Here is an 18,219-nt window from a genome sequence, read left to right on the forward strand (position 1 = left end):
GCACTAGTGGGTCAGTGTTGGAATGACATATGAAGCGTGGAGACTGAATAAAGTCCTGCGCATATGCGCTGCTGTTTAATAAACACAAAGGTCACAGAACAATGATATAATAATAGATGGTACGTAGCATTGGTAGTAGCAGAAATGAAATGATAAACGGTAACTGAATCCAAGATAATAATAAAAAGTCTCTGGCAACACAAATATATATTGGTGATAAGTTGATGGCAGAACACAGAAGGTTTAAAGCAAATAAAGTCACTGGTAGTGGTAACACAAATGTGAAATAACTTGGTAGCTGGATGTAAACAGATTTGTACATAACTGAAACAAAGAAATACTCCGGTAATACTTGCAAAGCACACAGTCTCTGATAACTAAACGTGGAATGACTTGGTAAATAACTGTGAATGGTTTAGAAGACAGAACTCCGGTAATACTTGTAAAAGTACACAGTCTTTGTAACATAAAAGTTCTTTAGCCAAGCAAGGCCCAGGCAGGAGACAGTCCTAACTCAGCATGCTTGTTAAGTGCTGGATGCAATGCACAGAATGGAATGCTGGTAATAAGGTGCGCAAGTTAGGCAATGGATAACACCTGAGGAGAGCCTCTTACTGCTGATGAACTGTGGCAGGCTGTGACTGGAGTCTGGAACAAGCAGGAGAAATGCAGAATGATGAATGGAATGAAATGATGAGAGTATCCACGGGGAACCACTGGAAACAGGAACACGGGGAACCAGGAGAACTTGACACACAAAATGTGACTCGTCTGAGGCGATGAGACTGAGCAAGGAACTGGAGTTTATACCCCTTGGTCTGTGATGATTGGATATGGCTTCTCTGTGAGAACACACCCCGCTGGATTGGGTGTTCAGATCAGCTGTGAGTTAGCTGGAGCTAAATGATTCATCAGGAGAGTTATTTTGCAATGCACTCCTGATTGCTGGCTGAGCTCAGTAGTGCACCGGGAGTAAATGCTGTTAACTAGAAGCACTGTGTACTCCAGGCTGCAGGAGACGGAAGACTGGAACTGGAACAGAACTAGAACTGCTGGGACCTGTAGTTCCACAGGTCCAATTCACAGGGGATACTCTGAAGACAGAGGACTGAAGCCAGGAGACGCCTTTTCACAGGAAGTGATGCAATGGAGAATGCAGATTCCTGACAAGGTTTGTGTAAGGGAAAGAGGCATGTGTGTGTGTGTGTGTGTGTGTGTGTGTGTGAGAGGCCTGTGTGTGTGTGTTTAAGTGAAAGGCATGTGTGTGTATGTTTAAGTGAAAGAGGCATGTGTTTACGTGAAAGGGTGTGTGTGTGTGTGTGTGTGTGTAAGTGAGGGGCATTTGTGTGTTTTTAAGTGAAGGAGACGTGTATGTGAGTGAAGGAGGCATGTGTAAGTGAAAGAGGCGTGTGTGTGTGTGTGTGCGTGTGAGAGGCATGTGAGTGTGTTTTTAAGTGAAGAAGGCACCTGACCACGCTGCTACTGTTCACCCTGAGTGCCGTATAGCTACATATGGTGTGTGTGTATGGAGGGGAGGCACCAACATTTATCATGCCTCCGGGTGACGGGGGCGAACTTACGCCACTGCAAGGTAGACAGTGTGTGTCAGGAAGGTAAGTAGAATGAACAGAGATGTAACTAGTATTTTTGGTGCCCTGTGCTAGAGAGTATTGGCACCACCCCACCCCCCATTTTTCCAGTAGGGACATAAGGCACATGTCTTATGGGAATGGGGCATGACAAGATTGATCCCAGAGAAAGCCCATGCTATGAGGACCCTTCCCACATTATTTATATATATATATTTGTAGACCACTGCAAGAAAATGGATTTGGACACAGATCCTCTTTATACCACATTCATGTGCTTAACTTGATAGTTTGTTGTTATTCAGTTACAATACCCTTTATTAAATAACATATTTCAATATACTGCCATACCCAGGATTCTAACCTATAACCTGTTGAATTCTAATCAAACACCTTACTTATTGAGCTATTTGATCCTGCATAAAAACTATGAACACTATATGAAGCTACTGGTACGTTGTAAAACAAAATCAGCATTGCAATTGAGTAGATATATGTAGTGTGCAGCCACATAGCCAATCTCTTGCAGCCACACACTACATAGATCTGCTCAGCCGGAATGCTGATCATTTTTTCACAAAGTACAAGATAAGATTCAAATAGAATTCTCTAGCATAGAATTATCTCCCTTTCTATGCAAGGGCAGATAGCTCAATGAATATATTGTCTGACTGCAATGCCACAGGCAATGGGTTTGAATCCCGGGTATATCAGGCTCTTGATATGTAATAAAGGATAGTGTGACTGCTTAATAAAGAAAGTTGAGTTCATGAATGTTGTATAAGTATTAGCGACAGAAGGGGTCATGGTAGGACACAGGGACGGTCAGGAAATGCAGGGCTTCAAAAAGGGGGAAGCTGCAAGTGAAAGTAATTAAAACAGATAATCGACAAGTGCCGCCAACAGCGCCCCCTACCCTGCAGCACTATGTGTGGTGCCCCAGTGCCAGATTAATGTCCACATAGGACTGCAGCTAAACTTTATGAAGGGCCTATTGCCTGCCACCACAGGGCGTGTGATCAGCACCACAGAGAAGTTCTCCCTGTCTGGGCTGGGTGGTGTGGTGGCATACTACATTACTACACTACCTCCTACATTACATATCTTCACTATTCTGCACTATATCACTCTTACACTACATCTCCGCACTATATTCCTGCAATACATTACTATGCTACTTCCCCACACTGCATTGCCGCACTATATCTACCACCCCAAACTACCTCACCACACTTAATTACTATGCAACCTCCTCACACTATATCACTGCACAACATGCCTGCACTATATCACTTCTCTACCTCCCCACACTACATTCCAGCACTATACACCAAACTTCCTTCCAACACTACTTCACTGTTACCTACTTACACTACATGCCTGAACTATATCCCTGAACTACCTCCCCACACTACATCTCAGCACTATATCACTACGTTACCTCCCCAACACTATAACTCTGCACCATATCACTGCACTGCCACCCCGCATTACATCACTATGCTACCTCCTCACACTACATCTTTGCACTATATCACTGCACTACCACCTCATTCTACATCACTACGCTACCACTTCACCACTATACCACACTACCTCCCCCACTACATCACTACGATACCTTCCCACACTACATCTCAGCACTATGGGGATCATTTCGACCCGTTTGCATACAACGGTTCTTTGCTGCGGTGCAAACTAGCTGGAACTGTGCATGCGCATGCACGGCATTGTCCGGCGAAGTCAATCACCGGGCAACAACGTGCACAGCAAAAAAAGAAGATGCAGCGCTGATCGCATGAAGATTGACAGAGGAGAGGCGTTCCGGAGCAGATACTCACCGTTGGATGCCATTTTCGGCGAGTGGTCGCCTGAACGCAGGCATGTCCAGGCAAATGGAGGGCAGATGTCTGACGTAAAGCCAGGAGGACCGTCGCTGGATCCGTCGCACAGGGTAAGTATCTCCAGCCTTACTCCTAGGTTGATGAAAACTGTTTTTGCTTAGCAGGGCTGCACAAGCGATCGCAGCCCTGCTAAGCTAAAATACACTCCCCCATAGGCGGGGATTAGTTGATCGCACCAGCAGCAAAAAGTTGCTGGCTGCGATCAACTCGGAATCACCCCCTATGTCTCTGCACTATACACAACATGGAACTGCTTCCCCACACTACATTTTTATATGGTATGCATTCAGGAACCCAGCTGTCTGAACTGCAGGGTTAGGTGTAATGTGCAGGGAGGGGGGTGTGTTTAGGTTTAGGCACCCTCCGGGGGGAAATTAGGGTGAGTCTGTGGGGTGGGGGTGGTAAGGGTCAGCCTGCAGAGAGGGGAGGTTAGGCACCACCGGGGGAGTGTTAGGGTTAGGCACTAAGGGCAGGATGTATTAACATATAGCACCGCCCCTTGCAGCGATGCTAATCGCATATGTACTAACAAATGCGATTAGCATCGCAATGCAGTGACGGAAGCCCCCCGCAATACCTGTGAGGTGGTGTGCAGGGGGTCTCCGTCACCTCTCTGGACTCTCCCTCTCCTCCCTGGCCAGGAAGCAGTAGAAGGCTGTCTCGGGCGTCTCCTCGGCCCCCTCCGCCGACCCCCCCCCCCTCTCCCCAGCATACCTCTGATAAGGCAGACCTGGTCTCGGGAGGCAGGTCTGGTCCCAGAAGGTAAACTCCTCCTCCTAGGGGGTGGAAGAGTTTAGCTTCTGGGACCAGGCCTGCATTATCAGAGGTATGCCAGGGAGAGGGGGGTCGGTGGAAGCGGCGGGCTGCGGGGATCTGGCGTTAAGAAGCCCATAGGCTTCTATAGGGTATCACCATCCATAGATGGGAATACCCTCAGGGCGATACACTCAGGGGCGATAACGCGGCGGCCGGGGCTTAGTACATATTAAAATGCTGTAAACCTCCTAAAAAAAGGGGGCTTTACCACATTTTTCCCTTTAGTACATCCCGGCCTAGATGGAGCGGGTTAGGTTTAGGCTGCGGATAGGGAGGGGGGGGGGGGGGGGGTTAGGTTTAGGCACCACCGGGGCGAGGTTAGGCACCAATAGGGGAGGTTAGGGTTAGGCTGCGGAATGGGAGGGATAGGGTGTGCCTTGCCGCGATCGTGGTGCCAGCGTCCGTATAGTGAACACCAGCATCCCAACCGCTGGCTTTTCATACTGAACCCTTTTATTTTATCTTTGCTCTGGTCTTTGCATGCAGAGCAGCTCTGGAGGAGAAGGTTAGAGTGATGTAGTCCAGGCAGCACAGGGGTAAGAAGGGGTGGGTCTGAGGATGGGGATGGGTGGGTCTTACTCACTACAGTGCATCAGCCCATGGTTGGCTGGCTTAGGCATGTGCAAATGCCTATTCTCAGTGCCCAATCTGTACCTCCCTCTTGGGGGCCCCGGGCCACTGATGACTGTCACTCTGTTCCCCAGTAAAGCCCTGATCAGTCAGCCTTTTTGTTGAGCAGGTACCTAAAATCTCCCCAACCATAAAAACATTGCTCCATACCTGCTGGATACTGTATGGGGTACAGTGCGGAATACATTAGGACACATAGTTAAATATTGAGCGAGATACAGTGCAGGTCAAATACAGTGCAGGTCGGATACAGTGCAGGATACAGTGTGGGACAGATACAATGCAGTCAGATACAGTGCAGGTCGGATACAGTGCAGGATACAGTGTGGGACAGATACAATGCAGTCAGATACAGTGCAGGTCGGATACAGTGCAGGATACAGTGTGGGACAGATACAATGCAGTCAGATACAGTGCAGGTCGGATACAGTGCAGGATACAGTGTGGGACAGATACAATGCAGTCAGATACAGTGCAGGTCGGATACAGTGTGGGTTGGATACAGTGCAGGATACAGTGAGGGACAGATACAATACAGTCAGATACAGTGCGGGTCGGATACAGTGTGGGACAGATACAATGCAGTCAGATACAGTGCGGGTCGGATACAGTGTGGGACAGATACAATACAGTCAGATACAGTGCGGGTCGGATACAGTGTGGGACAGATACAATGCAGTCAGATACAGTGCGGGTCGGATACAGTGTGGGACAGATACAATGCAGTCAGATACAGTGCTGGTCGGATACAGTGCAGGTCGGATACAGTGCAGGATACAGTGTGGGACAGATACAATGCAGTCAGATACAGTGCGGGTCGGATACAGTGTGGGACAGATACAATGCAGTCAGATACAGTGCTGGTCGGATACAGTGCAGGTTAGATATAGTGCGGGTCAGATACAGGTGCTGTGTGGGGTACATCAACAAGCTCTCCCCCGACGCACACATAAATCAGGTGTGACTAAATTGTGTTGGTATAGTGCGATGGATCGATACCATAGGTGTGCAGTGGGGAGCCTTAGATAAAGTATTACCTCAGGAGTTACCTTGTATACAGACAGAACGAGACTTGAGATGTATATCTTGTTTATATAGCACTTAAATAGCAGGATCAATACAACAGGTTTCAGTATCATCAGCTTATCTCCTTCTCCCTCAGAGACTCTTCTAGAAAGACACATGTGAGGTAAAAACAAACAAGTACATAACATGTGCAACAGACAAACACTACATCTCTGTAACTATACAGCGCCATCTGCTGCCCCTGTACGGTAACTACATGCATTTAAACAAAACCATAGTCTGTTGTCCATATTTCAACACCCCTTCTCAACAGACTGGGTTTCTTCAGTTAGACCCATCTTTGACGTAAGTCTCCAATGTCTCTCTCTGGTAAGAGGCTTAGTCATGATATCAGCTGTCATATCTTCGGTTGGGCAATAGTTCAACTCTATAAGACCTTGTTCCTGTAGATCCCTCAGGAAGTGATGCTTGACATCAATGTGCTTGGTTCTTGGGTTCACTCTTTCTGTTTGCGCTAGTGCAATGCATCCTTGATTATCCTCATATATCTTGATAGGTTCTTCTTGAGGCATTCCTAGGTCTGATAGTAGTTGCATTAACCATACCACTTCTTGACTGGCGTGAGCTGCTGCAATATATTCAGCTTCTGTAGAAGATAGTGCTACGGTAGACTGCTTCTTGCTTGTCCAGCTGATTAATCCTTCTCCAATAGAGAATAGATATCCACTTGTGGATTTTCTGTCACTTGTGTCTCCAGCCCAATCTGCGTCAACATATCCTGTTAACTTGTGACTTGTGTTTGCTGAGAGCTTAAGCTTCTTGTTAATCGTTCCCTTTAAGTAACGAATTACCCTCTTAACTGCGTTCCAATCCATCTTTGTTGGTTTTGAGACTTTTCTGCTTAAAATCCCGACTGCTGTGGAGATATCTGGTCTGGTGACGGTTGCAATGTATAGCAATTTTCCTATGGCTTTTCTGTATAGATGGTTGTCCTCTAACAGGTTGCTCTGATCATTTGGTTCCTTTTCATAGCTTGTCTCCATAGGAGTGCTTGCTGTCTTTGCATCTTGTATACCAAATTCCTCAATGGTTTCCTGAATTTTGTATCTCTGACTTAGTGTGAATGTTCCATCACTTTCTCTTGAGATTTGCATTCCCAAGTAATGCGTTATGTGGCCGAGGTCTTTTGTTTCAAACTGACGGTTTAGTTCTTGTAACAATTCAACTTCGTCCCCTTCTTGTTCGAAACAAACTAGCAAATCGTCCACGTAAATTAATACATAGAACCATCTTTCCTCTATCAACTTCGTATAGAGACATGGGTCTGCTTTGCTTCTGATGAATCCCTTTTCTGTCAGAACTCCATTTATCTTTGTATTCCATGCTCTTGCTGCTTGTTTAAGACCATATATACTCTTGTTCAGTTTACATACGTGATCTGGGTTCTGAGAATTCACGAAGCCTGGTGGTTGTTCCATGTATATATCTTCCTTTAGTTCACCATGTAGGAAAGCCGTCTTTACATCGAAATGTTTCACTTGCATACCCTTTATGGCTGCTGTTAGGAGTAAGGTTCTAATGGTAGTGTGCTTCACGACTGGAGCAAACGTTTCATCATAATCTTCTCCAAATTTCTGTGAATATCCTTTAGCAACTTCTTCTCGTGATGCAGGTTCTTGCATGCTAATGGCTTTTGCTTTGTAAGATAAACGTGTAGGTGCTTTTCCCTTATTTTCTCTTGAAGAGCGTCTCACACCCTCGGATGCACTCTCATGAGTGTCGCTGGTATTTGTCTTGTGTTGTACTTCAACTTCTTGAATGATCTCTACTTCATCTGTTTCTTTGAATTCGGTGCTTTCTTCTTCTTCAGTAGAGTCTACTGGAATTATGACATCATCTCGTGTTTCCTCTATGAATGTCACACTGTTGCTTATAACTACTTTTCCAGTTCTTGGATTTAGGATTCTGTAGCCTTTTGAATGTTCACTATAGCCGACTAGAACTCCCTCTTCTGCTCGGTTCTGCAACTTGCTTCGTTTTTCAGCAGGAATGTAAACGAAGGCTCTGCATCCAAAAACTCTAATGTGCTTTAAGCTGGGTTTCTTACCGTGCCACAGCTCATATGGTGTCTTCCTTACTGCTTTGGAAAGTAGTCTGTTTTGAAGATAGGTGGCTGTTGCTGCTGCTTCACCCCAATATTTATCAGGTAGTCCTGAATCTGTAAGCATGCACCTTATCATTTCTGTTAGTGATCTGTTTTTCCTCTCAGATACGCCATTTTGCTCTGGTGTATATGGTACTGTCTTCTGATGCTCAATACCGAGTCCTCTTAAGTACCGTTCTATTTTCTGTCCTGTGAACTCGCCTCCATTGTCGCTGCGAAGAGTTAGCATATTCCTCTTGAACCTGTTTCTGGTCATGTTCACGTAGTCTTGCAGCTTTTCAAAGACTTCATCTTTACTTTTTATTAGATAAGTGACTGTGAACCTTGAGTAGTCGTCAATGAATGTCAGTATATACCTTTTATCTCCTACGGTTCGCGTTTTCATAGGTCCGCATACATCACTATGTACCAGGTCTAGTGGTCTGGAAGCTCTGGTTTCACTTTTCTTAGGTATTGTTGTCCTTGTCGCTTTCGCTTTTATGCAGCATTGACACTTCATCATTTCTGAACAGTCTGACACTTTGAGATCCCTGGCTAGGTCTCTCTTCTGCATTTCCTTTATGCAATCTGGGTGTCTGTGTCCTAATCTTCTATGCCACTTGTGAATACAGTCAGCGTGTTTCTGTGTACTCAGCTTTGCCTGCTGTGCTGCGATATCCAGACAGTATAAATGTTCTTTTATTCTGGCTGTAGCTAGTGTTTCTCTTCCGTTTTGGATAAAACACTTATTATTCTGAAACTTTACAGTAAGTCCTTTTTCTACTAGATTCTTTACTGATAGCAGTGCTCCCTCAAGCTTGGGAACATATAGCACATCTGTTACGGGTATTTCTGCATAGCTGCCATTACCCTTGGAGCATAGGAATTGACCATTCCCTTTCCCTTCTGCAATGATATTTGTTCCATCTGCTAGGTAGATTGTTTCTTTATGGTTCAAATCAAGTTCAGTAAAAAAGTCCTTGTTATTTGTCATGTGACTAGTCGCTCCTGAGTCTACATACCACTTTTCTGATAATTGGTTTACTGTCGCTTTAAATGTTCCATTCCACTTGTGTGCTCCTGTATCTGTAAGTGTGGCTTTGGCTCTTTGTTTGTGTAGTCTTTCTGGTGGTTTGTGCTGCTCTGTCTTCCATATGGTGCAATCTTTTTTCAGGTGACCCACTTTCTTGCATCTGAAACATGCTCTTGTTTCCCTGGTGTGTGGCTTAGTGTCCGCCATTTTAAGTGCTTTCTCTGTGTCACTTTCAGTATTGCACTCTGTAAGCTCCTTTCTGCGTTGATACTCCTCTATGAGCCTGTTCTTCACAAAGTCTGGTGTGATTTCTGCTTCAGGTCTCATTTCTAGTGCGTTTATTAGTGCACTGTATGTATCTGGTAAACTGCAAAGGATGATAGCTACTATGTGGTTGCTTTTGATTTCTTCTCCCATTGACCTGAGCTGTATGGTTATCTCTAGTAGTGCACTGATGTGTTCTTGCATTGTCTTGCCTTTATTAAATCTCATTTGATATAATTTTCTTAATAGGAATAGTTTGCTGTTCAAACTTGCTCCTTCATGCACTCTCTGCAAAGCACACCACATGCCTTTAGCTGTACTCTCTTGTCTTATGTGTATAAGCTGTTCATCTTCCACTAGTAAACTTATAGTGGCTCTTGCCTGTCTGTCCTTCTTAATCCACTGCTGATCCTCTCCTTCAGGTCTGTCTGCATTTATAACATCCCATAAATCGTCTCTGGTTAATAGCATTTCTACTTTAAACTTCCATGTTTGATAGTTCTCATTAGAAAGCTTGCTTGCAGCTAGTCTGAAATCTGTGTAATTTGCCATAACCCTTCCTTGTATAGATCTCTCTATTCTTCTGTCGTATTAAACTTGTTTTACTCACAGTTTTCTTTCCAAGGTTCTCCTGGGTTGTTTCTTGTGCGTTACACAGTCTGCTGTCTGCGCCTGCTGGGACTTGCAGTGCGACTCGTGATCTGGATGCTGCTTGGGATGCACTCCTGAAAACTTTATCTTGTACAGACTCCAGTCTGGGCCCATAACCTGTTGGTATAGTGCGATGGATCGATACCATAGGTGTGCAGTGGGGAGCCTTAGATAAAGTATTACCTCAGGAGTTACCTTGTATACAGACAGAACGAGACTTGAGATGTATATCTTGTTTATATAGCACTTAAATAGCAGGATCAATACAACAGGTTTCAGTATCATCAGCTTATCTCCTTCTCCCTCAGAGACTCTTCTAGAAAGACACATGTGAGGTAAAAACAAACAAGTACATAACATGTGCAACAGACAAACACTACATCTCTGTAACTATACAGCGCCATCTGCTGCCCCTGTACGGTAACTACATGCATTTAAACAAAACCATAGTCTGTTGTCCATATTTCAACAAATTGTAGAGCGGTGCACTGTGTGCTGATGGGAAGAGAGGGGAGGACGTTGGTCTCAGGCAGCGACTGGATGAGATCGCTGCCAGCGGTGAATAACACTGAGAATTGTCCCTGGCTGCACAGCACGACATGCCTGTAGCACGTACTGTATTATGTGATCACTGGGCGGTATTCAATTCTTTTCACCCCCTTCCACACTCCTTCTGTTTCTGCTGACGGGAGTAATATAATCATTTCAGCCCGTTACTCCTTGGGTAGCGAGGGCGCCCAACCCTTTACGCAGCTAAACCTGGTTACAATATACGCGAAAAAGGGGATCACTTTAGAAAGGAGACTTGGCGTGATACATCATTTAAATACCGCCCACTGAATCTCTCATATCACATGCTTGTCTTCCTTTGTAATCTCCCACACAGGGCACAATTTAAGGCTCATGCCGCCCCTAGGCACGTTTTTGGCTGCCCCCTTCATCACGTCATTGCCCCCTTTATTTCGGGTTATGTCTGAGATCTTTCTGCTTTATCAAATCACAATGCATCTATATCCAGAGAATGTGCTAACAACAACCCTCCAACATTTTAAACATAAATATCGGTACAAATGAGAAAATGGGGCGTGGCCATGGGCAAAGGGCTTTTCCTATAAATTCAATGGAAGTTTGGAGAGCCAAAAATAGGTACAGACCATAAAAAAAGGTACCGTACCTATTAAAAAGGTACAGTTGGAGGGCATGCAAAGGGCTTACGTTCAATAGAAAGTATAACTTTATTGGGCAATATATTTGATGTAATTTATTAACAGTGCTTCATCATATGGTTCAACCCAATTTAATATTCCAGTTCTCACTACAAGGACCTGTGCGTGGTTTGAAAGAGTAAAGCATATGATTCTAATAGAATGTACTTTGATTACATTGTCTTTGTCCAATATACAAATGATCTGTTCCCAATATGGAACGTATAGAAGTCACACATCAAGTATCATTATGGATTATTGAATACCCATGCCAGCTTTTGCCCAAAGGTTACAAGCCGCTTTCCTGATTTCCTTCTTTCACTTACCAGTGGCTAATAGACAGAAGAGGAAGAGTGAGCACCCGCGCCGGCGATGCCGCTGCTACTGAGATGGACGATGTGCTGCTCGGCTTTTAGCACCAGCACCGCACAATGGGGGTGATTCCGAGTTGTTCGCTCGCAAGCTGCTTATAGCAGCTTTGCACGCGTTAAGCCGCCGCCTACTGGGAGGGAATCTTAGCTTATCAAAATTGCGAACAAAAGTTTTGCAGAATTGCGAATAGACACTTCTTAGCAGTTTCTGAGTAGCTCCAGACTTACTCGGCATCTGCGACCAGTTCAGTCAGTTTCGTTCCTGGTTTGACGTCACAAACACACCCAGCGTTCTCCCAGACACTCCCCCATTTCTCCAGCCACTCCCCTGCGTTTTTCCCAGAAACGGTAGCGTTTTTTCACACACTCCCATAAAACTGCCAGTTTCCGCCCAGAAACACCCACTTTCTGTCAATCACATTCCGATCACCAGAATGAAGAAAAAACCTTGTAATGCCGTGAGTAAAATACCTAACTGCATAGCAAATTTACTTGGCGCAGTCGCACTGCGGACATTGCGCATTAGCGACTAATCGCTCTGTTGCGAAAAAAAAATAATGAGCGATCAACTTGGAATGACCCCCAATGTATACGGGGGAGGGTGACGAGGACAGAAGGGACAGCAGAAGAGGAGCGACCGCCTACGCCGATGGTGCTGATGAGATGGATGCTAGGCTCGGCTTTTAGCAGCGCCGCCAGTGCCGTTTCTAGCGGCGGGCGAGCCGTGCAACCGCACGGGGCGCCCGCCGCAGCACTTTGTGACTACTTATCTCCTCCCTCTCTCTCCCCCCGAGCGCTCCTGCTTGGGGGGCGGGGCTTCGCGGAATTATGCGTTTGCGTCGTGACGTCACGACGCAAACGCGTCATTCCGCGAAGCCCCCCCCCCCGAGCAGGAGAGCTCGGGGGGAGAGAGAGGGAGGAGAGGAGATAAGCATCGAAGGAGGAGGCAGCCGGCGCGAGGGACGTGAGTCTGCGGGACCCGAAGAGCGGGAAGATGTAAGTATTTTTTTTTCTTTTTCTCTCTCTATCTTTCTCTCTCTCTCTTCCTCCCTTCCTCCCCCCCCACTTGACACCTGCCTGCCGCACTATGTAAAATGAGGATACCTTCCGCACTGTGTAAAATGGGGATACCTGCCGCACTGTGTAAAATATGGGCACCTGCCGCACTGTGTAAAATGGGGATACCTTCCGCACTATGTAAAATGAGGATACCTTCCGCACTGTGTAAAATGGGGATACCTGCCGCACTGTGTAAAATGGGGACACCTGCCGCACTGTGTAAAATGGGGATACCTGCCGCACTGTGTAAAATGGGGATACCTGCCGCACTGTGTAAAATGGGGACATCTGCCGCACTGTGTAAAATGGGGACATCTGCCGTACTGTGTAAAATGGGGACACCTGCCTGCGTACTGTGTACAATGGGGACACCTGCCTGCGTACTGTGTAAAATGGGGACACCTGCCTGCGTACTGTGTAAAATGGGGACACCTGCCTGCGTACTGTGTAAAATGGGGACACCTGCCTGCATACTGTGTAAAATGGGGATATCTGCCTACCGTACTGTGTAAAATGGGAACACCTGCCTGCGTACTGTGTAATATGGGGACACTTGCCTGGTGTAATGTGTAAAAAGGGGACTTTTTTTATTTTTATTTTTTCCCCCTGTGGTGGGTGTGATGATGTCAGACGAGGCCACGCCCACTTTAATGATGCTGCGCCCATTTTCATCAGGCCACACACCCTTGTCGGGAGCGCGCGTGCATGCTTTTTCTTTTTCTGGCTATATGGGGGGGGGGGGGCACGCAATTTTTTTTTAAAGCAAGTGGGGGGGGCGCATTTTGAAATCTCGCACAGGGAGCCAAATTGTCTAGAAACGGCCCTGAGCGCCGCACAATGTATACAGGGGGGAGGTGATGAGGACAGAAGGGACAGCAGAGGAGGAGTGAGCACCCGCGCCGGCAGCGCCACTTACAGAGGGACATGAGCTTTTCTAATGGGAGAGGGAAGATCACCCTGCCGCCCCCAGTTACTTGCCTAGTGGGAAATACGCCTCACGTGCCTAGTGGGATATCCGGCACTGCTCTCACAGAGTATATTTCTTTACTTTTCTAACACACCTTAATCACCTACCTAACTGTCTGTCTCAGGTGCATTACTCTTTAACTGCACTCCTTCCTTACATTCCTTCTTTTACTTTCCCTCCCGTGTAACTTCTCTCTCCTACCTTTTCCTGCCTCGACTCAGTATAATCTGTGACATGGCAGCAGTGCTGAGTGCTAGCCCCGCCCGCTGCATGATGTCATGCAGTGGGTGGGGCTTGTATCATGAAGTACTGCACAGCTAGCCACCGAGCACTAGCACAGGCTGCAGCATCAGGGATACTGTAGTGTTCATTCTAGCACCCTGCACCTCTCACAACCTGTGCAGTTCCTCCTTTCTGCCTGGGGTGTCACTCTCCTATCTGGTGCTTCTAGCAGACTACAGTCTGTATCTCAACACTGAGATTAGATCAGCATGTCTAGAAGCATCCGGAGCAGAAAGTGACACCCCAGGCTGGAAAGAGGAACTGCACAAGTTATGAGAGGTGCAGGGTGCTAGAATGGCTGTGCAGGGTGCTGTTACCATACGATGCCGATTGGAGATGAGCTCCCATCACAGCATATGGCCTAATAGAGGGGTAAGTGCAGCCCGCTGTGGGGACAACGCAGTGCAGCCAGTGTTTTTTTTACCGTCAATACTGGCTTCATTGCAGGGGAGCCTGTGGGCCTATTTTCAATGGGGGGCCTGGAGCTGCATCTCCATCCGCCCCATTGTTAATCCGGCCCTGCGTTGCCCCCTCCGCCCACACCTAGTTACGGACCTGTGAATAAATGAAGGTGGGAAGAGGAAGGATATCAGTTATATCCATCAGTCACTCTGTGATGGGGTTTGTACTTCAAGATAAATGTCAGCCATTTCTGTGTGTCTGTTTCATAATGTCACTACAGGGGAAATTCTATTTTATGCAATGTTTCATCAGGCATTGCTGTGCATATTTCAGCCATGTACGGTAGTGCCAGCATCACAAGTCTTTTCTCACATCTCCATGGGATGTGAGGGAAAATGTACAATGCCAGTGGCCATAGTGTGCCATGCTGGAACTGCACATCATGTCCATAACATTGAATTGAATTCTCCACATATGAACAATCATGTGAAGTTGTATGTAACATATGTTCTGGCATCCTTACCCGGAGATTGGCAGCCGCCACACGCATAGAAGACAATCACATAGTGCTCATCGTGTCTATCATTAATAAGCCTGCCCCCAGACTCCCATTGGCTGGTTTCACAGGAGTCTGGGGCGGGCTTTTTGACAGGCCGAGCACTGTATGCCTGTCTTCTGTGTGTGTGGCAGCTGCCAATCCCTAAGCAAAGAAGCCAGCACATATGTTACATACAACTTCACATGCATGTTCACATGTGCTGGCCAACTCCCCCTGCACACTTTGGACAGCACTGCAGCCCAGGGGCAATCAAATTCTTACGGTGTCTAATATCCCTATATTTTTAGTAGTTGTTGTAATACCCCATAGATAATTTACTCTTCTACTGTATTTTATCTGGCAGATGTGGCATTCAGCAATGGTGAGAAGTGGAAGGAGCTGAGACATTTTTCTGTGTTAACGCTAAGTAACTTCGGGATGGGGAAACGCAGCATTGAGGAGCGGATAAAGGAGGAGGCCGAGTATCTTATTGATATGCTGAGAAAAGCAAATGGTAATGTACATGAACACAGAACTCTATGGGGTATATTTGCTAAAGTGCCGGTTTACAGAAGTGGAGATGTTGCCTATAGCAACCAATCAGATTGTAGCATTTATGTTCTATAAGGTGCTAGATAAATGGTAAGCAGAATCTGATTTGTTGCTATGGGAAACATCTTCACTTCTGTAAACCCATACCTATTTCTCCTATAACAAATAATAAAATATATAATGTAAATAAATAAAATTAAGCACCAGTATGTTAGGAATGATACAAAAGCTGGGTACAGACTAGACGATCTGTGTACCGGCAATATTGGGGGTAATTGCAAGTTGATCGCAGCAGGACATTTTTTAGCAGTTGGGCAAAACCATGTGCACTGCAGGGGGGGGGGCAGATATAACATGTGCAGAGAGAGTTATATTTGGGTGTGGTGAGTTCAATCTGCAATCTAAATTGCAGTGTAAAAATAAAGCAGCCAGTATTTACCCTGCACAGAAACAAAATAACCCACCCAAATTAACTCTTTCTGCACATGTTATATCTGCCCCCCCTGCAGTGCACATGGTTTTGCCCAACTGCTAAAAAATTCCCTGCTGCGATCAACTTGGAATTACCCCCCATGTGCACTGCAGGGCAGGCAGATATAACATGTGCAGAGAGAGATAGATTTGGGTGTGGTGTGTTCAATCTGCAATCTAAATTGCAGTGTAAAAATAAAGCAGCCAGTATTTACCCTGCACAGAAACAAAATAACCCACCCAAATCTAACTCTCTTTGCACATGTAATATCTGCCCCCCCTGCAGTGCACATGGTTTTGCCCAACTGCTAAAAAATTTCCTGCTGCGATCAACTTGGAATTACCTCCATTGTCAGCACACACTTTCAGCAGCATGGCTCTGTCACCCATCGGACCTGCATGCGAGCGTGCATCATCAGTGCGAGCGTGCATACACACTTGACGATATCACGATCGATGTGTCGGAATCCGGCCCTTGTCCACGATATTGTTTAGTGTGTACCCAGCTTAAGCTCAAATATGCATTAATTATTGAATTCTCCCGCAAGACTGAAAGTCACTTCAAATATATCAAAACATGATACAATGTACAAAAGCACTAAAATTACAGCAAGTTAAAAAACATACAGAAATAGTACCAGCAGAGCCAGATCAACAATGATGCTGATGGAGCTGCAGCTCCAGGCCCACCCTCTAAAATAGGCCCACAGCATTGTCCTGCAGTAGACAGGAAATTAAATTTTCTTCTACTGCAGCCTTCTAGGTAGGCATTGCCCCCTCTGCCCTCAACACCCTAGGCCCCCCTCTAGCTGCCGCAGTCCTGGTGGATTAAATGGTGACGCTGACAGAGACAATGTAAGGCTTTACCTGCCTTCCATGCCCTGCATATACAATGTGTCTCGGCAGTGCTTCCACCTGGTGATGTGACGGTGCGCGTGTGCAGGGCCGGCTCGAGGGCTTCTCCAGCTGAGCAGCCGCACGGCCGCTATCTCATGGGCACTGTGCTGCAATAAAAACGAATGCGCTGCGCTGCCTGAATCCCTCCTCCACCCTGTTAAAGGTAGCTTCAGGGACTGAATGCACAGCTGTCACTCCCTTCCACAAATACCAGCTCCCTGCCAGCCTCACTGGAACTGTGTGTGCTTCCTGGTGGCTAATCCCTCCCCGGGTCGGCAGCCACCAATGATGTGCTGTGAGTAGGCCTCTCTTCCTGTTCTGCAGCTGCACACTCAAAAGAGGCACCAAGCTAAAGACAGACTCAATGTTGGACTGGGGCATGATGGGCCCAATGGGGGAATGCAGTGATAGGGGCCCATACTTAGGGGTGTGGTCAGCCTACAAAGGGGGTGTGGTCAGCCTCCACAGAAATACACAATAGTTTAGTGCAGTGTAATGCAACCATGTATAATTCAAGTGCACAGTCTTGAACCTGATCCCTAGCGGAAGGATTGCGCCCTCAGGCAGTGGGGCCTACCGGTGGTTTCCCTGGTACCCCAGTGGGCAAGTCCAACCCTGAACAGACTTGTTCAAGAATTGTGATATGTACGTAACTGCATACCGCCCAACATGACCCTCTCCAGGAGGTACAAAATGCTCTGTTTCTGGACTTTTCTCTTAATTTATGATTGCAGACATCTGTGTTGAACAGGTTAATGGATAAGAAAGATATTTCACTACAGGTGATGGCAATCATACATTAGGAGGGAAGTCCAGGAACAGAGCATTCTGTCCCTCCTGGAGAAGGTCATGTTGGGAGGTATGTGATCCACATATGATGGTGGTGGGTAATATGTTATTTTAAAATCATCACAAGCCCAAATATAATGGATTAAATAGTCCTTATTACAAGTCATTTGCTACAGTGGATTCTTATGTATAACTCAGGTACTGTAGATTATTTTAGCCTGACTTTTGGGCAAGAGAATAATTGCATACGGCTTCTAGTTACAAAACAATCTATAGCAGTCTGTTTCTTCATTTATTTCTTGTGTGACAAATGCATAATGACAAGTCAATTGAAGATTTTGATGTGACACAGAAGCATTTACTCTCACTCCCACACATTGGGGGTAATTCCAAGTTGATCGCAGCAGGAAATTTTTTAGCAGTTGGGCAAAACCATGTGCACTGCAGGGGAGGCAGATATAACATGTGCAGAGAGAGTTAGATTTGGGTGGGTTATTTTGTTTCTGTGCAGGGTAAATACTGGCTGCTTTATTTTTACACTGCAATTTAGATTGCAGATTGAACTCACCACACCCAAATCTCTCTCTCTCTCTCTCTCTGTACATGTTATATCTGTCTCCCCTGCAGTGC

General features: G+C 46.1%; 1 protein-coding gene across 1 annotated transcript in view; it reads left to right on the forward strand.

Annotated features, from left to right (window-relative positions):
• The window catches only part of LOC134949243 (cytochrome P450 2F2-like), a 207,246-nt gene that overhangs the window by 55,429 nt on the left and 133,598 nt on the right, over positions 1 to 18,219 (forward strand). Inside the window, exon 4 of the mRNA XM_063937719.1 lies at positions 15,245 to 15,394. Within this exon, the coding sequence (XP_063793789.1) occupies positions 15,245 to 15,394 (150 nt within the window). The remainder of the gene's footprint in view (positions 1 to 15,244; positions 15,395 to 18,219) is intronic.

The sequence above is a fragment of the Pseudophryne corroboree genome, chromosome 8 (assembly GCF_028390025.1).
Source record: "Pseudophryne corroboree isolate aPseCor3 chromosome 8, aPseCor3.hap2, whole genome shotgun sequence".
Taxonomy (NCBI): domain Eukaryota; kingdom Metazoa; phylum Chordata; class Amphibia; order Anura; family Myobatrachidae; genus Pseudophryne; species Pseudophryne corroboree.